Raw genomic sequence first — 14,989 nt, 5'->3', positions numbered from 1 at the left:
AAAGTGGTAACCGTCGCCTATACACATGAGCAGTACCATGGACATAACAGAGTATACTGTTTCGCCCATGATACCCCCCATGCGTTGCCATTCCTGAGGACTCAGATGTTATTTCTCTGTACCCAGTAAATTCACGCCATATCCCACCCTTCAAACCGAAACACAGCCATGCAAACATAACTGTTTTACAGTTGAAACACGAATGGGACAGAGGTACCCAAGCAATCGACTTTTGTACAAAGTCTCCCTCTGGTAACTGTCTATTCTAGAGAAGGATTTTTAAGAAATTTTAGACTATGTGCTGTCTGTAGAATTGTTTAAATCTAATAGTATATTATAATATAATTTTAATTTTAGTAAAAACTAGCGACCCACCCGCCCTTGTACGGGTGTACATCACATCACATTAGAAACCTCTAAAATTATCAGTGTTCCTCTACAATATTATGCATGTATTATACATATAAACCTTCCTCTTGTATCACTCTATCTATTAAAAAACTGAAACAAAATCCGTTGCGTAGTTTTAAAAATCTGGACAGACAGACAGAAAGCGACTTTGTTTTATACTATGCAGTAATAGTAATAATGCTTACTAATTATTTTTTCTTCATTATGTCTAGATAGTATAATCTGTACCGTGTGGTCCCGGCATAGAATAGACCACCCCTGCCTTTCCCGTGGGTGTCGTAATAGGCGACTAAGAGAGGGTGAGGGATGGGCAGCAGCATCCCTTTTAAAACATCTCCAAAGCCTAACTGCGGTTGCTAATCTGCCTGCCAAGCGTGCTGCTGGCAAAATCCCACAGGGGGAGGCTTATGTTCCGCACTGGACAGTTGAAGGCTGATATGGTGATGATGCTGATGATGAATATGTTTACACATCATTTTTTACGTGATTTTAATGTCAATTTTGTGTTTTCATTCGGCTCCAAAATTTCGCAAGAATTTTCATGATAAACCCTCTGTTTTTATTGTCACCTATTGTATACCTCACTGGTGCCCCGCCAGCGTATACCGATAGCCCAGGCGGGGTTACCACTTCATCATCATCAATTAAAAAAGAAACATAATCAGCTTACCACTTTTCAAGATGTTGTTCTTTTTTTATAACATAGCAGTGGGCAAACGAGCATGCGGCTCAACTGATGGTAAGTGACTACCGCCGCCCATGATCACCCACAACACTAACAGTATTGCAGGTGTGCTGCCGGCCTTTTAAAAGGGAATATACTCTTTTCTTGAAGGTTATGATGTCGTATCGGTTCGAAAACACTGCTGCTGGAAGTTGATTCCAAAGAGCGATTGTGCGTGGAAGAAAGTGTCTTGAGAAACGCACGGTGGAATTTCGTCGTAGTAATAAAATCTGTATATACCAGGAGATAATAACATCAGAGAGGATGATGTAAATACCAGGACGCAACGACCCCACCGCATAATAACTAGTCAAGGTCGCGATAAAATCTCTATTACCGCTATTTCGTAATCTCATCATAATTTCTACAGTACATACTTTTAAGAGTGTTCGTGACGAAGTCTGGCAACGTCGTTACATGTCAATTGTTAAAAACAATTGAACATTTATTTATTCTTTATTGCATATAGGTAAAAACAAAAAGCGTATGTAGGGCAGTGGTTGTGAACGTACATTACACAAGAAATTAAATTTACCTATATTAATATAAATTGGCATTATAATAAATATATATATATATATATATAAATATATTTATTATAAATATAATATATGAAATGCAATAATATAAGCTAATAAATAAACTAAATATTATTATTATTATACCTATTTCATCATCACCATTATGTTAGACTTTAACTGTCCACTGCTGAACATAAGTCTCCCCCATGGAGGGTTTCGCCAGTACTGCTACGCTGGGCGGAAAAGGATTGTTAGTAATGGTGGTCAAATAGCCCCATTACTAATAATATACCCTACTAGGTCGACCTCCACGCATGATGCCCCCTGGAAACCATCTTGGCTAATTCTAGTTGAATACGTCACGATGGGCTAACTGACCTGCTTTCATCCTCATTAGTCATCTATCACTGGTGCCCCGCCATTATATACTGATAGCGCAGACGGGGTTACCATAACATTGTCACCCATTAAAAAAAAAAGTACTGTCACGCTTGACAGGCGGGTTGGCAACCGCAGTTAGGCTTTAGAGATGTTTTAAGGGGGACGCTGCTGCCCATCCCTCGCCCTCCCTTAGTCGAATCTTATGACACCCACGGGAAAGAAAGGGGTGGCCTATTCTATGCCGAGACCATATGGCAACCTATATAGCTATTTAACTATTAAATAATACAATGACATAGTTATCGAACTAAAATGTTAATCATGAAAGAATATTAAGCTACTATTGAAAACTTGCATTTTGATAGCAGAAATGTAACTGAAAAATTTCGAACTAAGACATGAAGTATGTAATTTTTAATAATACATATATTTATTTTTAATGTATTTATTCTATGATTAACATGTTACTTTGCATGCAGAGAACTACCAGCCAAAACTTACTATCAAAGAGGAATATAAAAAAAAAAAATAAGAAATAATTAAAGTTTTTGAAAATGTACACATAGTTTGGACAATCAATAGTTAAGAACGCTCTTAATACGAATTCAAAACTATGTCATGATTATGATTATGTACAATTTCAAAAGAAACCAAAGTCAATAATTATAAAGCCACACTGTAAAGATAAGATACGATTGAAGGCATCAAACGGGCAGAGAATCGCGCGTGAAACACATAACAATTAGTATCGCAAATCTTTTTATCACTGCAATATTCAAGTGATAAAATAAAAAAAAAAAAAGATTTAACAAATATCTCCCGATCCCTTCACTTTTCATCCGTCCGCTCGGCTGGTAGAACTGCTAACGGAACGCTTACAAATTGTGCTCAAAAAGGAGCTAGTGTGAAACAAAACAATGGGGGTGATTGTACAAGTTATTGCGACATTCATATGTGAGTATTGTCAAAATTCTATTTTATTTATTAAATAATGAAGCAATCGACACTAGAGGGGGACTTTGTACAAAGTCGTCAGCTTAAATACCTCTGTCCCATTTGTGTTTCTACTGTGAAGCAATTATGTTTGCATGGCTGTGTTTCGGTTTGAAGGGTGGGATATGGCGTGAATTTACTGGGTACAGAGAAATAACACCTGAGTCCTCAGGAATGGCAACGCATGGGGGTATCATGGGCGAAACAGTATACTCTGTTATGTTTATGGTACTGCTTATGTCGATAGGCGACGGTTACCACTTTCCATCAGGTGGGCCGTCAGCTTGTTTGCCATTCTAAGTTGTATAAAAAAAATATGGCAATGAAATTATAAGGTACAGAGGCATAACACCTTGGTCCTGGGAGGAAAGGGATTGTTAGTAAAGAGGATTAGCAATCACATTGCTACCAATAAATCCTATCCGGTCGACCTCCTAGCAGTTTCCCCATAAAAACAATGTGATTGATTGTTTGTTAAATTCTGTCACGATGGGCTAACTGACCTGATTCATCTTCACCTCATCCGTCATTGGTACCCCGACAGTGTATACCGATAGCTCAGGTGAGTTTACCATTCCATTATCATCCATAAAAAAAAACACATCCTAGTTCTTAGAAATGGCAACACCTGAAAATAACTTTGATATCCCTCGACATGTTTTTTTTTAATAGGTGATATTGGTATGGTAACCCCGTCTGCGCTATCGGTATACAATGGCGGAGCACCAGTGATAGATGACTAATGAGGGTGAAAGCAGGTCAGTTAGCCCATCTTGACGTATTCAAGTAGAATTTGCCTCGATTGTTTCCAGGTGGAACCACGTGCTGGTCGACCTGGCAAGGTTTATTGCTAGTAATGGGGCTATTTGACCCCATTTACTAATAATCCCTTTCCCCCCTCCCTCGACATGTTGTACTGATAGGAAATGAGTGCTTATTTTGCGAGTGTAACGTACGCAAGGGGACCGGGAGAGTGACGATTTCATAAATAATGGAACGTAAGCTAGAATAGGCGTCGCAAGTGGATGAAGGCCATCCTTTGAATCTAATTCAGGATATAATATATGTCTTCCGATATATTATTTACTAACTATATCCCGTGGCTCTGTCCATATGAGTTAGTACATAAAGTATCCTATATGAAAATTTAGGATATACTCTACCCATGTACCCAATTTCATTCAAATACATTCAGTAGTTTTTGCGTAAAAAAGCAACAAACATATATTCATTTATCATTATAAACTATCGAATAAAGTTTTTTTTTATGCAACTTAGAATACCAAACAAGCTGACGGTCCATCTAATGGAAAGTGGTAACCGTCGCCTATAGACATAAACAGTACTGTGGACATAACAGAGTATACTGTTTCGCCCATGATACCCCCCATGCGTTGTCATTCCTAAGGACTCAGGTGTTATTCTTCAGTACCCTGTAAATTCACTGCCAGATAAATTATGATATGAGGTTATATAACTAATGAAAGGAAATATAATGTGGAATATATAATATATGTAAATTTTTATATTGTTGAACATTTGCAAGCCGACACAGAGGCAGGCAAAAGGCTATTTCATCTGAAAACTACCTACATTCTAACAAATTTAATTCATTTCATTTACAATATATATATATATATATATATATATATATATATATATATATATATATATATATATATATATATATATATATATATACAAGAAAAGAAAAATTCGAAATAAGAGGAGACCTGGTGGTCTACCATGAAATGAAATTCCGAATTTTCGGGCTTAATTTCGTGTTTTCGTTCGTACCGAAATCGAGCCAGTAAATGGAGCTTAACATTTCGTTCGTCATAAATCCTATCCTAATAGTCCAGAGGAACGATATTTTAACATTTTTTAATAATTTTAAACGGCATGTATTATGTTATTTTAACATCAAATTTCTGTTTCGTTTGTCCTTGAAATTTCGAAAATTATTTCATGCAAGGCCCTCTGTTATTGTCCCTGTCTGACAGTTGAGTTACTATAGAGTGTATCAACAAACAAATTTATAATCAATTCCACTATAAGAGTCTGCTGATGTAGGAGGACTATCAGTCCCATTGTTAGCAGTATGCCCCATAAGGGCGATCTCCACATGGTCCCCCCTAAAAACCATCGTGCTAAATTCCTGGTGAATTCATCACGATGGGCTAACTGACCTGCCTTTTCATTCTCACCTATCACCCCTCACTGGTGCCCCGTCAGTGTATACCATTAGCGCAGGTGGGGTAACCATCCCATTAGTGGGAAAGGTATTGTTAGCAATGGAATTTGACAGCCCCATTGCTAGCAATATGCTCTATTAGGTCGACCTTCACGTGGTTCCCCCTGGAAACCATCGTGAACAATTCTTGTTGAATTCGTCACGATGGGCTAACTGACCTGCTTCATTCTCACCTATCATCTCTCACTGGTGCCCTGCCGGTGTAAACCATTCCATTAACATCAATTAAAAAAAGTCTGCTGATGTTTAACAGTAGTGCAAAATAAAATATAGTTTGATTGATTGTTTCTGTTTTTACTGATTTCATTTCATCATCATGATCATCAGCCATTAACTGTCCATCGTTCAACATAGGTCTCCCTTATAAGATTGGTTTTGCCAGTAGTTACCACGCTTGGCAGGCGGTTTGGCAACCGCAGTTAGGATTTTGGTGATGTTTTAGGAGGGACGCTGCTGCCCATCCCTCGAACTTTAGGTTGCCTCTTACGACATCCACGGAAAAGGAAGGGGTGGTCATTTCTATGCCGGGACTACATGGCCATAGAATGTGTAGAATAACTATATGTATAGTTTTGTTGAATCTTTGATTTTCTCATTCCCAGTGTCGTACAGCAGTTTAGTTATGGGTCTTACCTTCGCATGGCCTTCATCCACATTCCTGATATTCACATCGGAGAACACAACATTGAATCGACCTATGACTGATGGAGAGACTGCGCTATTGGGCAGTCTGTCTAGCATAGGTGCCTTGGTTGGGAATCCTATAGCCAGTGTACTGTTGAACACGATTGGAAGAAAGTATTGTGGTATCCTGACAGCCAGTATAGGAGTGGTAAGTCCACATCATCATCATCATATCAGCCCTTAACCATCCACTGTTGAACATGAACCGTCCCTTTGGCGGGTTTTGCCAGTAACTGTCACGCTTGGCAGGTTGGCAACCACAGTTAGGCTATGGTGATGTTCTAAGAAGGACGCTACTGCCCATCCCTCGACCATTATTGTTCTTTATTTAATTTTTATGATACCCAAGAGAAAGGAAGGGGTGATCCATTCTATGCCGGGATAGACATGGCTACTAAAAAGCACATTAATACATTAAAACTGTAACATATGGGGTTTCAATCACAACAGAAAATTAGTGATTTGCCTTTTTGATGACCCAGCAATAAACTGAGTGGCCATCTCGTGTTAATATGACACACATAGGAAAATAAAAAGTAATGATACTTCATTTATGTTATTTCCTTTTTTTTTTGTTATTTGTGTACAAATAGAATATATATCTATCTGTCTACATAACATATATATTATAACAATAGGAAAATTTCAACTCCTCGTGAAATTTAATCGAACACACAAGTGACAGCCCTCCATACTGGGAGAAAAGGATTGTTGGTAATGGGGTCTAATGAACCCAATGCTAGCAATACACCTTATCAGGTCGCCCTCCACGCGGTTCCCCCTGAAAACTATCATGGTTAATTCTAGTGAAATTCGTCACGATGGGCTAACTGACCTGAATCTCTCCCTGGTGCCACACCAGCGTATGCCGATGACGCAGGCGGGCCTACCATTACATTATCACCCATTAAAAAAAAGCCCTACATACTTTTGACACCGGCCGAATCCATTTTGGTAAATAAATAACCAGGGTAAGTGTCACGTTTAACTTAATCGCTCTTTTTTAATATACTGTACTGATTAAAACAATTTCTTTAAAATAATAAATAAATATAGAAATAAAAAAAAAAGAATCTTTGAATATATTTTATTTCACTCAATCACTAGGCGAACATGAATTGTGAGAGTTCACAAGAGAATTGAATAGAATGAAAATGCTTAAAAATTAGATTATAAAATGAAATTAGGACCTATTGAATAAAAAGGGTTTATCCTTTCTTGTCTCTTATGACCATGAATAACACCATGGATATTAGAGAAAAACTATGACACTTATATTCCCCATTATAACTTGCTACGAGTATTTCTGAGAAATAAAGTTTTATATTTCGAATGAATAAATGACTATAGTTTTTTGCATTATACAATATAGGGAATAAATAAGACAATAAATGTAACGATACAATTGTATAAGCACAGTAAGGCGGTCTTATTGCTGAGAGCAATCTTTTCAAGACAACCTTAGGGTAACGGAATAATTGTTGTAAAAGTAGGTATGATGATATTGTACAATTAAGCAATATGTATAATTATTTCAGATATCCTGGCTAATGATATCATTCAGTAACCAAGTGGAGGTTATTCTGGCTGCCTTATTTATATACGGCATCAGTAGTTCTGTGTTCCTGGTAATTCCGGTTTTCATCACGGAGTTTTGTCAGGAATCAATAAGGGGCACAATGGCTGCTTGCTCTGTAACCTTCTTCGGGCTGGGGATGCTGGTGTCCAATCTACTCGGAGGGTGCCTGGAATACCATACTCTGACTTATGTTAGCCTGTCCATGAGCGTTTTTGGGGTAGCCATGTTTCTGTTTTTGAAGGAGTCGCCAGTATACCTTATGACAAAGGGCAGAAAACAAGTAAGTTTTTTATCTTGTTCTTACTAGCTTTTAATCACGACTTTGTCTGTGTCACCAGGATAAAAAATAATCTATACTCTTCTCTAACTCTTATAGTACGCATATTGTAGTGATTGGTTAAGGCGATAAGAGGTAACAAATAGACTTACTTTCACATTTATAATATTCGTAAGGAGTAAAGATAAGTGAGTACACAGTCCACTTTTTCCCATCAGGTGGACCATCACCTCATTTGTCACCTACTCATCATCATATCAGCCTTTAACTGTCCACTGCTGAACATAAGCGCCCCCTTAGGGGGTTTTACCAGTAGTTTCCACGCTTGACAGGTGGATTCGCAATCGCAATTAGGCTTTGAAGATGTTTTAAGAGGAACTCTACTGCCCATCCCTTGCCCTCCCTTAGTCGCCTCTTACGACACCCACGGGAAAGGAAGGGGTGGCCCCTTCTATGCCGGGACCAGGGATGTTATTCCTAGTACTAGTATAAAAGGGGAAAGTGTTATTAATGCGAATTATCAGTCACATTGCTAGCAATATACTCTATCAGGTCGACCTCCACGTGGTCGTCCCTGATAACTATCGTACTAAATCCCCGGTGTACTTATCACGATAGGCTAACTGACCTGCCTTTTCATTCTCACCTATCATCCCTCACTGGTGCCCCGCTAGCGTATACCGTTAGCGCAGGTGGGGTAACTATTCCACTATCTTTAATTGAAAAAAAAAAAGTACTAGTATATAAAAATAACAATTAATATGTTATATATTTTAAAGGAGGCCATCAAGTCGATAGCTTTCTACAGGAACGAGAAACCAAACTCAAAAGAAGTACTGCAGGAATTGGAAAAGATAAGAAGGATCCTAAATCCTGATATAGAAGGTACGTTAAAACATTAATTTCATTACTTACTTACAGACAGGGAGCAATTAATGGGGTTCAATAATTTACACACATGTTCAAAAATAAAAATATTATAAATGTAATCTATTTATCTACAGCACGTTTCATCATGGGAGGATTGTTAGTAATTGTATAACCATCTTTCAGGTTAATTCTTGTGAAATTCATCATGATAGGCTGCCTTACCTGCTTTAATTCTCACCCACCTCCTCCACCGTACGTTTTTCAAGGCACTTTCTCCCACGCACAACCACTCTTTGGAATCAACTTCCAGCAGCAGTATTTCCGAACCGATACGACAACATAACCTTCAAGAAAATAGCATATTCCTTTTTAAAAGGCAGGCAGCATACCTGCAATGCCGTAGGTGTTGTGGGTGACCATGGGCGGCGGTAGTCACTTACCATCAGGTGAGCCGCATGCTCGTTTGCACCCTGTGTTGTAAAAAAAAAACCCATAATTTCTTACTTGATGCCTCTCCATTATAAATCGATAGCGTAAGCAGGGTTACAGTTCCATTTATATCCATTAAAAAATATCTATCAGAGATGACAATTATAAACATAATCATTGAGTTTTTTTATATATCTCTATTAAATCCTTAAATCCTATTATCTCTTTCTTTAAGTACTATTTTCCCATGTTCTCTCTTCAGCTTTTGTGTATGTTTATGTATATATATATATATATATATATATATATATATATATATATATATATATATATATATATATATATATATATATATATATATATATGTATATATACATATAATATTTGTTTATATATATTAAGGTTGCCTGGAAGAGATTGCTTAGCGATAAGGCCCCTTTTTGTATCAATTCTCAGTACAATTAAATGTATTTACAATTTTATAAATGGTGCAATAAAGTGTAATAAATAAATAAATAAACATTATAAGTTTTTCATATAGGGAAGTTTTTAAAATAAGAGGAAGGATATTATTAGAACAATTTCAAATTATCATGATGATAATAATGATGATAATATCATTAGCTTAGAAGACTCTTTCTGTGAGATAACAATGAATTGTTATACTAATGATGGTCACATTTATATATCTACATAAGAGTACATAGACATATAAATATGCGGAAATAAAAGTCATAGTAAGCGTTATCTGTGATAACATCAAATACGTTTTAATGTAATAGTGTAATAAAACAATGCAAAAATAATACTTGTGGAGTAGTTTTAATCTGTATCATCTGTGTTTATCTGCGAGTATTTATCCTATGTAAGAGCTCTTGTCGGTGGAGCTCTTGCCACTCACTACGATTTTCAGCGAGTCTCTCCACCTCTTGATACGACACGACACCGACTCCTCCTTCCTTGATCTGCCTGATGTAACTATGCCTCGGTCTACCTCTTCCCCTCCTTCCTTCTATTTTACCTTCTATTAAAATGTTTGTAAGTTCGTCGTATCGTATTGTCGTAGTGTCATTGACGGGTATGAAAAATCGATGTTGGTCGATTCTCAGACCTACCCAATATGCACACAAAATTTCATAAATATCGGTAAAGCCGTTTCGGAGGAGTTTGGTAATAAACACCGCGACACGAGAATTTTATATATATAATATATGTTTTTTTTATCTATCTATAAAAATATATAATCATGGTCACTTAAGTTTGAAACAGTTTTAATACGTTATTTTGTACCAAATTAGTGTTAGAACCCAATAATGTTGGTAGCGTTTCTTATTTCCAGATGAACTACCGGAGAAACAGAAATTAAATTCAAATTTGGAATCGACGACGCAAGAAAAAATAGGCTTTTTCAAATTTCTCAGTAAGTATTTTTTTTTTATGTAATAATATTAGATTTAAATATGTCAATTTTATTTCTGAGGGTCAAAACCCGTCTTCACGTCAAGTACCTTGTTGAATAGACAGAGAGAACTAAACGCCAAAGGCCATCCTTATATACATAGAAAAAAAGGAAGGATTCTTCCTTCCTTTCTTTCTATGAAAGAAAAAATAAAGAAGGAAAGAAAAGTTTTAAAGATGTTTGGTCCACTATCATAACTCGCTTTACGCATGCATACCAGAGGGAAACTTTGTACAAAAGTTGTTTGCTTGGGCACGTCTGTTCCATTCGTGTTTCAACCGTGAAGCAGTTATGTTTGCATAACTGTATTTCGGTTTGAAGGGTGCAATATGGCAGTGCAATTACAGAGTATAAAAGAATAACACCTGAGTCCTCAAGAATGGCAACGCATGGACGAAACAGTATACTCTGTTATGTCCATGGTACTGCTCGTGTTTATAGGCGACGGTTACCACTTTCCATCAGGTGGGCTGTCAGCTTGTTTGCCATTCTAAGATGCTTAAAAAAAAGTAAAAGAAATGTATACCGGTTTCTTTGACTTCTTCCTCAGATAAACCTACTCTTTCTGATCATAATAGATTAGTATACGTTTCTACATTTATACACTATATTCTACATATTTTTTTATTTTATCATTATTATATCAACCATTTAGTGTCCACTGCTGAACATAGATCTTCGCCATAAGAAGAGTTATGCCAGTAGTTGCTAGGCAGACGGGTTTTGCGAACGCAGTTAGGCTTTAAATTTTAAAGCGGATGCTGCTGCCCATCCCTCTGCCAAGTTCCCGTAATCGCCTCTTACAACATATACGGATAAGGAAAGGTTGAACTAGTCTATTGAACCTAAATGGTCACATATAGTGCACTTTCATAGGAAATATCTACAGTGGTATCCTGCACTTTGGTTGTTTTGTTAAGAGAGGGACTGGCTGAAAGCGCTGTGCAGCTGTTCACATTGCGCTGGGACACTCACAGCATCAGCTGAGCCGGTCCCTTTTGCCGAGTATGGGCACTTTTTGTATATGTTATTTATATTTTATATTGTAATTGTATGGCAATAAATGTTTCTATTCTATTCTATTCTAAATATCTACCGGGAACGGTCATTTCGAGATTATCTCTAAAGAAATGAGAGTTAGCCTCCAGGCTTTGGAATAAGTTCCCTACCGAAGTTTTCTCTAGAGATTACAGTATGGGGTTCATAAAAAAGGATATATTAAGATTTCTTCAGGATCAGTAACGTGCACGTGATACCCCTAGTGTAGCATCCATAGCCTACAGTAACAATTAACTATCAGACGGGCTGTATGCTTGTTTGCCGGTGTCGTGGTATAAGAAAAAATGCCAGGACGATACGGCAATATTTATTTTGCTTTCAGAGAAATCTCGTTCCACCCGGCGAGCCATGTACACGATACTGACTGTATTGACAGCGGCAATCTTGCAAGGCTTGAATGTAGTGTTGGTGTACGCCAAACCGCTGTTCCACGACGTGGTCTCTGAGGAGGTTATATCTTCAACGCTGTGTAGCATTCTTCTAGCAGCGACGACGGTGGTCAGCGGAATAATTGCTGGATATCTGACCGATCTGGTCGGACGGCGGGTAATGATCTTTTGTTTTGGTAGCATGGATATCTATGTACATTTAGTCATATAAAATATATGGCTGAAAGTATATAACGGGAAGAGAAGGAGAAGGGTAAATAGAAACAAGAGGAAAGACTTTTTCGTCATTCATTTTGGGGGATATGGCAAAAGTATTTGTACAAAGTCTACCAGAGAGAGACTTTGTACAAAAGTCGTTTCCTTGGGCACTTCTGTCCCATTCGTGTTTCAACCGTAAAGCAGTTCTGTTTACATGGCTGTGTTTCAGTTTGAAGGGTAGGATATGGCGTGAATTTAAAGGTTCTCGGGTACAGAGGAATAAGACTGAAGACTCAGGTGTTATTCCTCTGTACCCGAGAATCAGGAATGGCATCGCATAGAGGGCATCATGGGCGAAACAGTATACTCTGTTATGGCCATGGTACTGCTCATGACAGGCGACGGTTACCACTTTCCATCAGGTGGGCCGTTAGCATGTTTGCCATTCTAAGTTCGCCCATGATATACCTCCCATGCGTTTCTATTCCTGAGGACTCAGGTGTTATTTCTCTGTACCCTGTAAATTCACGCTATATCCCACCCTTCAAACCGAAAAACAAAATATGATTTAAATTTGTTTTAATTTCAGAACCTGCTAATATATGCTTCGTTTGGCGCCGGTATATGCTGCGCGGTCATTGGCTTCCAGATACACTTGAATTGGGGTCCCAAATGGTTGATAGCTATTCTTATTTATTTGTACAGCGCGGCCTACACCCTAGGCGCTGGCACTATACCGTTTGTGTTGCTCTCTGAAGTGTTCCTGCCCGAGGTATGTTCTTACATATTTATGATAGCCTGGTAGTTGAGAGCGTTAAAATGTGGCAACATCATAATTTACTGTCAATTATCAAAAATAAAAAAAAACAATCATCATAATCACTATTTCGAAAATTTTCAATTTTTTAAAATAATTATTGGTAAAAAAAATATATTTAATAATAACTTTCAATATTTTTTTTAAAAAGTGCTCTGCTAGCGAACAAACAGCCTCTACCACCAAAAAATGAGCAAATATCAAGTTAGTTTTTAAATACATTTTTGCTATTGATATCTAAATTTTCAAAATATTATTTGTAACACTTTATTGTACAGTAGTCTTAAACTATAAGATACAGAGATCCCATAAAAGGAATCTCTTTTTATATAATCAATCGAAAATTGTTTAATTGTTTTTGTAAATTGACAGTTTTGCGATGTCGCCACATTTCAGTAAACTAAAGTTAAAAATTATCATAACAATGAAAAGATTTTTACAGACTGAGGTTTTGATAGAAAATGTTTTAAAATGATACTAGGGTTTTTCATACAAAGAAAAAAGAAATGCATATACAAAAAAAAAAAAAACAATACATAAAAGAGTAATATAATTTTTCCTTTCATTCCTGTTATTCGTATTTAATACAAAATATCGTTAGTGTTGTGTAAAATAAAACTTTAGTTTATAGAATTTGTTAACCTGCATTTAAATTTTAATTTCAGGTTAAAAGCTACATGTCAATGTTAGCGCTGGAGTGGACGTGGCTGTGTAACTTCTTAGTTTTATACGTATTCAACTCGCTGACGAGTGCAATGGGCCTGGGTGGGATCTTCTTCATCTTCTCCGTGGCGTGTTTCCTCACCGCCGTGTATTCCATCTACTTCGTGCCAGAGACTAAAGGATTAACTGTCGACGTTATACAATTGCAGTTCTTGAAATCTGGAATCAGGCGTTCTGATATAGAGATATAAATTATATATATAATAATCAGTAATAATTATACTCATACATTGTTTTGTTATAACCTTTCATTTACATCAAAATAGTGTTTTTTTTTGTATACAACTTAGAATGGCAAACATGCTGACGGCCCACCTGATGGAAAGTGGTAACCGTCGCCTATAGACATGAGCAGTAGCATGGACATAACAGAGTATACTGTTTCGCCCATGATACCTCCCATGCGTTGCCATTCCTGTAAATTGACGCCATATCCCACCCTTCAAACCGGAACACAGCCATGCAAACGCAACTGCTTCACGGTTGAAACACGATTGGGACAGAGGTACCCAAGCAATCGACTTTTGTACAAAGTCTCCCTCTGGTTCTGGCATAGAATAGACCACCCATTACTTTCCCGTGGGTGTCGTAAAAGAAGACTAAGGAAGGGCGAGGTATAAACAGCAGCGTCCATCTTAAAACATCTCTAAAGCGTAACTGCGGTTGCCAATCCGTCTGCCAAGCGTGGCAACTCTGTATATATATATATATATATATATATATATATATATATATATATACTCTACTATTGTACTGTTGTACATGACCCTCCCCCCTAAGGGGGGCTATTCTATTTTATATATATACATATATATATTAGTATTCTAATATAATTTATACCAATATAATTTTTAAAATTCCATACAAGTTGTCACGTTTGGCAGGCGGGTTGGCAACCGCAGTTAAATTTTAATGATACTCCGTAACTTTATCGTTCGCGAGAGAAAAAATCTCTGAAACCGCGCTGTACGCGACCATATAGGCTCTAAGTTATGGGGGCGAACTCCCTGTCTATGGCGAGCTGTACGATGGTAGTAAGTGGCCGTGGGCATCATATTGAACAATTCCTCTGAGCACAGTCCGTTGTACAAGTAGTCTAGTATAAAATGAGTAATAACAGATAACAACATCATTTGGTATAAAAACATTAGGTAAGTAATAAATAATAAGTAGCAATAGTAAACAAAGAATAACGTTTAATCTAAATTAAATTTTATCAAC

The 14,989-nt window shown here is 37.2% G+C and overlaps 1 protein-coding gene across 1 annotated transcript; it reads left to right on the top strand.

Annotated features, from left to right (window-relative positions):
- Window positions 1–2,743: 2,743 nt before the first annotated feature.
- LOC113511260 (facilitated trehalose transporter Tret1-like) lies at window positions 2,744–14,004 on the top strand. Its single transcript, XM_052892500.1, has 8 exons — window positions 2,744–2,991; window positions 5,887–6,116; window positions 7,507–7,827; window positions 8,604–8,721; window positions 10,472–10,543; window positions 11,964–12,187; window positions 12,818–13,000; window positions 13,711–14,004. Exons 1-8 carry the CDS (start codon window positions 2,955–2,957, stop codon window positions 13,957–13,959), a joined length of 1,434 nt encoding a protein of 477 aa, XP_052748460.1. The 5' UTR covers window positions 2,744–2,954; the 3' UTR covers window positions 13,960–14,004.
- The last annotated feature ends 985 nt before the right edge of the window (window positions 14,005–14,989 follow it).

This window comes from Galleria mellonella, unplaced genomic scaffold, assembly GCF_026898425.1.
Source record: "Galleria mellonella isolate WM207_F2 unplaced genomic scaffold, CSIRO_AGI_GalMel_v1 utg109, whole genome shotgun sequence".
Taxonomy (NCBI): Eukaryota; Metazoa; Arthropoda; class Insecta; order Lepidoptera; family Pyralidae; genus Galleria; species Galleria mellonella.
This window is presented reverse-complemented; position numbering and strand designations above follow the sequence as displayed.